This window comes from Halichoeres trimaculatus, unplaced genomic scaffold (assembly GCF_033239565.1).
Source record: "Halichoeres trimaculatus isolate MK-OKI-2021-1 unplaced genomic scaffold, fHalTri1.1 fHalTri1_scaffold_1, whole genome shotgun sequence".
Taxonomy (NCBI): Eukaryota; Metazoa; Chordata; class Actinopteri; order Labriformes; family Labridae; genus Halichoeres; species Halichoeres trimaculatus.
Window position 1 is genome coordinate 30,268,506 of NW_027437179.1, and position 9,056 is coordinate 30,277,561.

Below are 9,056 nucleotides of genomic sequence, written 5' to 3' on the forward strand. Positions count from 1 at the left end.
TAAAGGCATGTCCAACATGACTGTAGCATCTTTATAACAGTTTCACACGTTCTTACCTGCTCCCACTTGTCATCTCATGGGCACAGTTGAACATTCCCACCAGTGCTTTTTTATCCTCTATGCGAGAGAGCATGATGATAACAGACGTGTAGGTGATGATCAGATCCAGGTAGCTCCGGGTGAAGTCAAAGTTTATTGCCTGAAATTAAAATTTTACTGTAGTCACTGACTTTGAAATAACTGACGAAGTGGTAAAATTGTATGGTGGCCTCAGATAAAGACATTTCAAAGTGGCTTTCCAGAGAAACTAGTGTTTTTCCAGGATAAAGACTCCATTTCCCATGAGCACTGTCATCCACTGTTGTGAAGATGTGACGCTTGCCAAGTCATGAGTTTGTTTTAAAGCAAATGAATGGAGAGCAGTTCTTCTTTCAAACACTACTTTTTTTTGTTCAAACAACTTTTTAGCTGATACAGAGTGACAATAATGCATTTATTTATATGTACATAGTGCTACTGTTTAAAACATGACAACAAGCTAACTTTGTAAAGTCAGGCTATATTCAACTCAACTGCTGCTGCATGTGGGCTGAAATGAAGATTATCACAATCAGCCTGTGTTTTAACCTGTGTTTTAGCCTTTAGCCCATACTCTATAACTCTCCTGTTTAGTCCACATCTACCCTTCTGTCCTTTTTCTTAATAAAAGTTCAGCACCTGTGTCCACGTCGTGGGGACTTTGGCGTGCCATGAATTAAACCAGTCCTGGATGATCCAATGGGGAAACTAAAGAATATTATATATATATATATATATATATATATGTATATATATATATATATATATATATATATATATATATATATATATATATATATAAATATATATATATATATATATATATATATATATATATATATATATATATATATATAAATATATATATATATAACTTTCTAGGTGATCTTTAAAAAGTATATATATATATATATATATATATATATATATATATATATATATATATATATAAATATATATATAACTTTCTAGGTGATCTTTAAAAAGTATATATATATATATATATATATATATATATATATATATATATATATATATATATATATATATATATATATATATATATATATATACTTTTTCAAGATCACCTAGAAAGTCCCCACAGGGGCTTTGAATCAAGCCAATTTCATTTTAGTAGCCTTAGTATAAAATATGTATTTTTGAGATATATATATATATATATATATATATATATATATATATATATATATATATATATATATATATATATATATATATATATATATATATATATATATATATATATATATATATATATATATATATATTCTATTTTTTTTTTAATTATTTCTATTATTATTTTTGTTAGGTTTATCAAAATTCCTTTCTAGTCAGCCAGAAATTGCTCAGAGTGGCATGTCTTTGGCCTAGCAGTCTAAGCCCTGTCCCTTATACCAAGTAAATTTTCCACTTTGGTGGACAACAAAGAATTATTCTGTTCCAATATATTCTATTCTATTCTATTCTATTCTATTCTATTCTATTCTATTCTAGTCTAGTCTAGTCTAGTCTATTCTATTGTATAGCATCTATAGTCCTTGTTGTGGCAGTTGCTGGTTTTGCTCTCAGCTTTGATCATTTGCTGCATGTCTTCCCTTACTCTCCACACCCTACATTTCCTGTCTCTCTTCAGCTGTGAGACTGAGATTAGTGATTCCTGTGTATTTTGTGAATGAAATAACAAAATTTAAACAAAAGGCAAAAAATGACTTAAAACACAACTCAAAAAAGTTGAAAACCTTCCCCACTAAGTGTGACTGTAAACTGGCAGTGAAAAGGTTGAGGATTCCCACAAGATTTTTATTTACCAATTTTAACTGTCTACCACATGCAACCAGCGCACTGTTGAAATATTGTGACATGCCAGAATACATTCAGCATTTTTACAGACATCCTAAAGCTGAATGTGAAATATGTTATGATACTATTATTAATAAGAACTCTTGAAAAAAATCTCCCCAGATGCTAGTAAATAAATTCAAGCAATATGAGATGCTAAAAAAAGCCAACATTATCACCACAGACCAGATCACAGGAGACAGAGGTCACTGAAATATACAGCAGGATATACATAATGCAGAAGCAAGCGGTGACACTTTAATTGTGATAATAAAAAAACCTGACAAACTAAACAAGCAGAGGCTGAGAGAAGCGAGAAGAAACAACCTGCATGCTTAGTGCAGGAGGGAGTAAACAGCGCATCAGCAGAAAAAGAATGAGTGAGTCAGAATGAATGAAGTTATCCACAAAGTGAGCAAACTTACGATGTCGAAGAAACACTGACAGGCATCTACGGTGTTCAGCAGTTCATAAACGTGATCCTAAATAAAGAATTCAAAAAATAAATAAATAAGTAAACATACACCTGCACAACAAGGAAGCATCAATCCACTAAGGTTCATCCTTTAATCAGATTTCTTAAATAAACAATCATTTTGATCCCTGTTGCTCTGTAATCATTGTGCATTTGCATATTTATGGAACAGCAGTATTGAGTTAAATGAATACAGATGGTGCCTCAGTCTGGCTGAGAATTCTATCACAGAAATATGCAAAAGTGATAAAGACAGTAACAGAAAAACTGCACCAAAGCACAGTGACAGAAATGAAACAGAGGTAAATCAGGATAAACCACTCTATATGTAAATTGACTCTGTAGCTCAAATGTCTAAAATATTACTTCTGCAGACAGAAAAAGAGAAAACACCATTACTGTTCTCCGTATTCAGATTTTTGTTTACACTTTTTAATTTTTCTCATTTTATTTGTTTTCCATTTTGATGCTTTTCTTTTTTTAATGTAAATTTGTTTTAAACTGAATATCTTTGCTTTAGCAAGCCCTCAGAAAAGCTGGCCTGAAAAAAAGAAATCGTAAATCCAAACTTAAGAAAAACAACTTGAAATCAAGAAACAGTTACCCTGAACTCGATGACATCCAGGAAAGAATCATAGTAGCTGGTTGTGGCTGCCAAGACTTCCGATTTCTGTCGCTGTATGCTGTTCAGATTTTGCTGCAGAAAAAAAAGAAAAAGTTTTTAAAGAATTTTAAAGGTAGAGTCTGAAGGATTTTCCGAAAAATAAAATGTCAACTTTCACAGAAATAATCCTGCTCAATCTCACTTTTAGGCCTCTATACATGTGTGCCAGCGCCTCTATGTGCCTTGAAAGTCCTCCTCTGTATAAAGGTTATAATAGTTAACTAAAACGAAACAAAAACCAAAACTAAAATTTAAAATACATTGCAGTTAACTCAAACTAATAAAAACTAAAAAAGAAAACAAAAACGATAAGTAAACTAAAACTGTATCTTGTGTTCACAAAACTAACTGAAACTGACTAAAACTATAGAGAAAATTCCCCTTAGTTTTAGTTTCTGACAATGTTAATAGCCTTTAGGATTTAAATTAATCTGACACATTTTCCCAACCAATTTTGCAACAGTTTTAGGCAGTTGTCAGTGCCGTACGGCACCATCATAGCGACGTACTGGGACGTGCTTGTTTACTGCACTGACAGGCTGTGTGCTGTGCTGCAACGAAACGTGGTGGAGCAATGAATTAGAGCATCTGTAATAGTTTAATTGCATGTGAGTCAGACTTTAATTGTATTTAAGTCTGTCTTTCTTGATAGAGTCCAAGTTTCTAAATATTAAGCTCATATTATATTGTTTTATATAGTTTCAGTTTATATCAATTTTATGTAATTTAGATTAACATTATTTTTATATAATTTACGTATATATATTTTTATATTAAGTTTGTATTATTTTTTTGTGTTGATGGCAGCAGCCAACGGTTCAGTATTAGCATTAACTGAGCAGTGAGCACTATGTTGGACTTGAAAATAAACAGTATCAAAAAATATATACACTGACCTTTTTGAATCCTGGACCTGGTTAATAAGGTATGAAAAACTAAATTGAAACTAAACTAAAACTAAACTAAAACTAAGCCTTGTTGCAAAAAAAAAAAAACTAGAATGCCCACTCTAAAACTAATTCAAACTCAACTGTAATGGAAAAAAAAAATCCAAACTAACTAAAACTAAACTATAATGACAAATCCAAAACTATTATAACCTTGCTTTGTATGTAGGTTGATGTTATGGTTGTAGCGGGACCCGTAGGTGGAACTACAGAACGGGACGTTTCTGGACAGAGAGTGGCCGTGGTTACTTCAGCCAATCACAGCACGCCCAGTGCGCACGTGACTTTGCGTGTTGCTTAGCGAGGGGAAGAAGCTATCTCGAGCAATAGTGGACTTAGCGCGAGGGGGGGGGGGGGGGGGAATGAACAAAGTGAAACGAAACGCCAAACAGATCAAGCTTTTTCCTCAATGTGGGTGAAGCCTGGCTCGACTTTTACTCACTTTCGGGCTCTTGGAGGGGAGCAGCGCGGGGAGAAGAGCGACAGTAGTTGGCTTTCTGCTGAGCAGGTATGTGTCAAATAACCCCGTTATTAGCTTACGTGCTAACATGCCAAGTCAGGTGCACGGCTCATGAATCTTTCCCAAGTAGAAACGCGATGCTACAGGTGGTTGCTGGGCGAGTGAGTGTGTTCATGTTGTCACGATTGAAGGCTGTGGGTGTGAACTGCCCCTGGCGCCGAGCCAAGGAGGAGGAGCCTAGTTTGGACGTTGTGTTTGCTACAACACCTACAAAAGAAATGACTAAAACAATTGTTTTATTGTCTCCTGTTGGATTTGTACAAACAGTTTTGTGACACCACCAAATACATTTTCTTTAATTAAGGCGGACGACTGCGACTTTATATCACAGATAAATGCCGTTATGTAAAAACACTGAATCGACTGTAAATACTGTAAACATTCCGAATTATTAGTGTAGTGCCAGCACCTCTCTGTGTTTAAAACACACTTAAAACAAACTAGACTCTTTTTGAAAGGTTGCAAAAATACTTACAATGTTTCCTCTGAAGTCGATGTTGGGAAATTTCTTGTTGATGTACTTAATTGCAGGCTCCATGGCTTTATCTGTCAGGAACGATGGTCTTGTTTTGGGGTCTGCACAGCTCTGTGACAGGGGAAAGGAAATTATAAAGATGAGAAGATAAGATGTGATCAGTTTTGGCAGCTAAATCCTCAATATTTAATATATTCCAGCTGCCATCATGCACTGTGGGCTGTCTTGATGGGATTTATTTCGATTTTCTCTTCCAGATTTTGAGTGGTATCCAGCCCATGCTTTGAAAATGAGCCTGTCAGAGGAAAGTCACAGTATCCTCTGACTAGCTGGTCGGATAGTAAGCAGGGCGAGCATTAATGCTTTCACCAGCTTCCTCAGCACCCACCGTCAGAGTGACCTTGAGCAGGATAGTTAACACCAAGCAGCTCCTGCGGGGCTGTTTACAGGCTGACAGCGCAGCAGCTCTTTACTGTCAAATCTGGCAAATAAATAAATAAATATGTCCAGACTCAGCAAATCTTCAATGGGCAGGGTTAAAAAGGCTGAAAATTAGATTCTCCTTTCACTTCTCTTGATAAACATGGTCATAAAAAGTGCACACACAGACACATACTCAGATTGGATTAAAAAGAAATTTTGTCATGACAGACGTTTCACTATGTCTGAACATCATGCCCAGAAATGTGCGAGTTGACAAAATAGTGAGTTGTTGTCAGATGATAAAAGACCAGCAGCTGAAATGAAGGGATTTAAAGGTTCAGTATAATATTTCCAACTGTTTGCAACATTTCCTACTTTTCAATTGAGCAGTTTCAGATTCTGAATCTGGTTACAAAATTTAGCCTCTGTGGAAAATCTGCAGCTTTTCAGTTTCCAGTCTTGTTGTTCATGCAGTGATCTGAAATGTTATGAAAGTTACGACGATGAAGCGTTGCCTGAATGTTGCTTAAGTGGGATCAGTGTACATCGATGCAGAGGTGGAAAAACACCATAACAAACATGGTTGGCGCCACAGAAGAACATCTCTCGCCATACTTCAAATATGGTCCAGAGTATAATACACAATGAGGGAATGTAACTTTTCAAGTGTGTAGCATGTCTCATGAGTTGTACATTCAAATCTGAGGGTTTTCTGACAGAAGTAGTCTGAAGGTGAGGGCTTAGTGTGGCAGTGGCTCAGTCCATTGGGCCTTGTCTTTGTATTTGGAAGGTTGCTGATTCAAGTGGAATGGAAATTGAGCTGACAGCTCGAGAGGTGACAGAATAACTACCTTAGCATTGTCAAAGTGTCCTTAAGCAAGGCATGGAACCCCCAACTGTTCAGTTATGTGCTTAAGGTGCAACTCCTTCACTCTGTGCTCAGTCCATGTTTCTGTGTAAAAAAGAAACAAGTCCTATCAGGACATGTTTCCAAAGTTAAAGGGACAGTTCAGTTTTTTTGAAGTGGGGTTGTATGAGCTCTATGTGACCACTAAGGACATTAGATACAGTAGAAAGTTGCCTCCTTTCCCTCAGTAAGACACAGACTGTAATCGATGGTGACGAGGAAATAGGTGCTAACTGGGACAGACGGTACCAGATTCAAAGGCTATTTTCTCTGCCTACAGGAACTAAAATCAAAAAGTAATACCACAGTTTAAGAGTACGCTACATAAAATATTTTTTAAGTGCATTAAGTCTTCGGAAATATAAACATTTATCCGGACCTAACTAACTGGTCAAGTATCCTTCCGCGCAGCGCTAGTGCGCTCCGTCCCCCCTCCTCCTTTCAGCTGTAGGGAATGTAAACAAGCTATGCTTCGGGCGCCGGTTACAGATATAAATGCTTATATTTCCAAAGACTTAATGCACTTAAAAAATATTTGATGTAGCGTACTCTTAAACTGTGGTATTGCTTTTTGATTTTAGTTCTTGTAGGCGGAGAAAATAGCCTTTGAATTTGGTACCGTCTGTCCCAGTTAGCACCTATTTCCTCGTCACCATCGATTACAGTCTGTGTCTTACTGAGGGAGAGGAGACAACCTTCTACTGTATCTAATGTCCTTAGTGGTCACATAGAGCTCATACAACCCCACTTCAAAAAAACTGAACTGTCCCTTTAAAACACTGACTTTCTCTCAAGGGGATTAATTAAGCAGGTAATCTTTTTCCAACTTTTGCTTGCACCTTTAAAAAAATGAAATAAAATAAAACCAATCACTGTTTCATTTGGACATCGAATGCTAGGACTGTTTATCAAAGTTTGGGATGGATTTTGCAAACCATCAGCAGAGCAGCTGGCATGTCTGACTTTAACCTTTGTCATCTTCACACTGCAATACTGAAGAAAGAACACAATTTCAGAGTGGTTTCGTATGCATGCCAATTGCAAATCAATTCTGTTGTTTTGTCACTGCAGAATTAAATCGCTTAGTAAAAGCTATTTTTTCTCAGTTGGTGGGCTACAGAAACAACACAGAGGCCTTTCGCTTTTATATTCACTGGGTTCAGTGTGCATGTTTAGGTAAATAGAATATTCGGGAGCTTTAAATAAACTTTTTGAGGCACTGTGTATGTATATAAAAGGATATAAGCTCACTTTCTTTTCCTTGCTGTCATTTTTTCTACAAGTTATGTTTGTTTGACCATCCTTCTTCCGAATGGTCACCATAAATCCTATTTTACACCCTTCTATAGCTCAGAACAGTGAATCACGTTTCCTCCTTTATGTTGCTGGCCTTTTTGTTTCACTTCTATCGTGTGAGTCTCACAGAACTAAGTTCAAAATAAATGAAGCTTCAGTTGACTGACAGCTCAGACTGACTTCCTGTTTGCACTTCCTCTTTGGTAAAACATGCCTTTTTTTAGTTGGAGGACAGGGCTGTGTATGCTGCTCACAGAACATGTATGTGCACACAGAAAACACATTTTGTAAACAGTAACAGCATCAGCCATCCAGCATTGTACTGTTCAAGACTTTGAGAAACATCAGTGGCTTTTTATTAGTGGTTTGCATCCTGCAGCTGAAGGAATACTGCGCTGAACTCTAGACGAAGTATCTAAACATGCTTATCTTCTCGTAATGGTTCTTTTTTCAAAAAGGAGAAATGTCTTTATTGAAAATGTAACAATAATGCCATTCCCCTTCAAACAGAGAGCTTTAACTCCAAACAGAAATCAATGAATTCTAATTTCTGCGTTATCTAGTTTAAGATTATTTCTTAGATGTAAATAGCCCTGAATAGGCCTTTTAATGTTTAAATGTCTTTTCACAACCTTTTAGAAGAGTTTTTAAGTATAAATTTTTAAAACTCAGCTAACCATATGTGATCACAGCCCAGTTCCTTATTTGCAGTTTCTGTCACTCGCCACTCTCCCTCACCTTCTTGATGTAGTTCATGCGTATCAGCACCCCGTTTCCCCTCTCATTGAGGATGGTGAGCTTTTCGGCCAGTTTCTGTTGGTAGTCCATGGTGCTGTTGGACCTGTACCTCCACTCAAACCTGGGCCTCCTGGTCCTGCGTAGCAGCTGAACCCTGAGAGAACAAGTGCACCCAGAGCCTCACCCTGACACCAGGTCACATGGGGCCCAAAGAGGAGGTGGAGCCAAGAGTTCAGACAGGCAGAATATTAAAGTACTTTAACACAAATGAAGTAATGATTAACTCCCAAAATAAGTGAAAGACAAAGAAATCATTAAATTCATACATTTCTTTATAAATTTACGAAAAAAATGGGAAAGATGGTTTTAGTTTTACGATAATTTAGAAAAAATTAAATTACGACTATAAGAAATTATACTGAAGTTTTCCTATCTTTTGACATATGTAATAAAGGTGAGAAAAATGTGATGTTTTCTGGCTTTTTCTCTCAAAATTAATGAAAACACCACACCCCCTAATATAATATGCTGCCTCCATTCTGTTGTAAACATTTGGCTTCTTCCTCTTGTGCTGAAAACCAGAACAGGAAGGTGTAAATCAATCTAATGGTATTCAAGCACCACATGTAACACTTAAAAAAGCAGGACAGTAAAGGCAAATAGGAACTATTTC

At 36.3% G+C, this 9,056-nt stretch overlaps 1 protein-coding gene across 2 annotated transcripts in view; it reads right to left on the reverse strand.

The window, feature by feature from the left end:
* Positions 1-8,557, reverse strand: part of nckap1l (NCK associated protein 1 like) — a 30,617-nt gene extending 22,060 nt beyond the window's left edge. Inside the window, exons 1-5 of one of the 2 annotated variants that reach the window (XM_074669945.1) lie at positions 8,384-8,557; positions 5,020-5,130; positions 3,018-3,110; positions 2,364-2,420; positions 57-199 (exon numbers count right to left, since the gene is read on the reverse strand). In XM_074669945.1, the coding sequence (XP_074526046.1) occupies positions 57-199; positions 2,364-2,420; positions 3,018-3,110; positions 5,020-5,130; positions 8,384-8,473 (494 nt within the window). In that variant the 5' untranslated portion in view covers positions 8,474-8,557. Of the gene's footprint in view, positions 1-56; positions 200-2,363; positions 2,421-3,017; positions 3,111-4,466; positions 4,682-5,019; positions 5,131-8,383 lie in introns of those variants that run through there. The other variant, XM_074669954.1, reaches the window with a different exon arrangement.
* Positions 8,558-9,056: the final 499 nt, after the last annotated feature.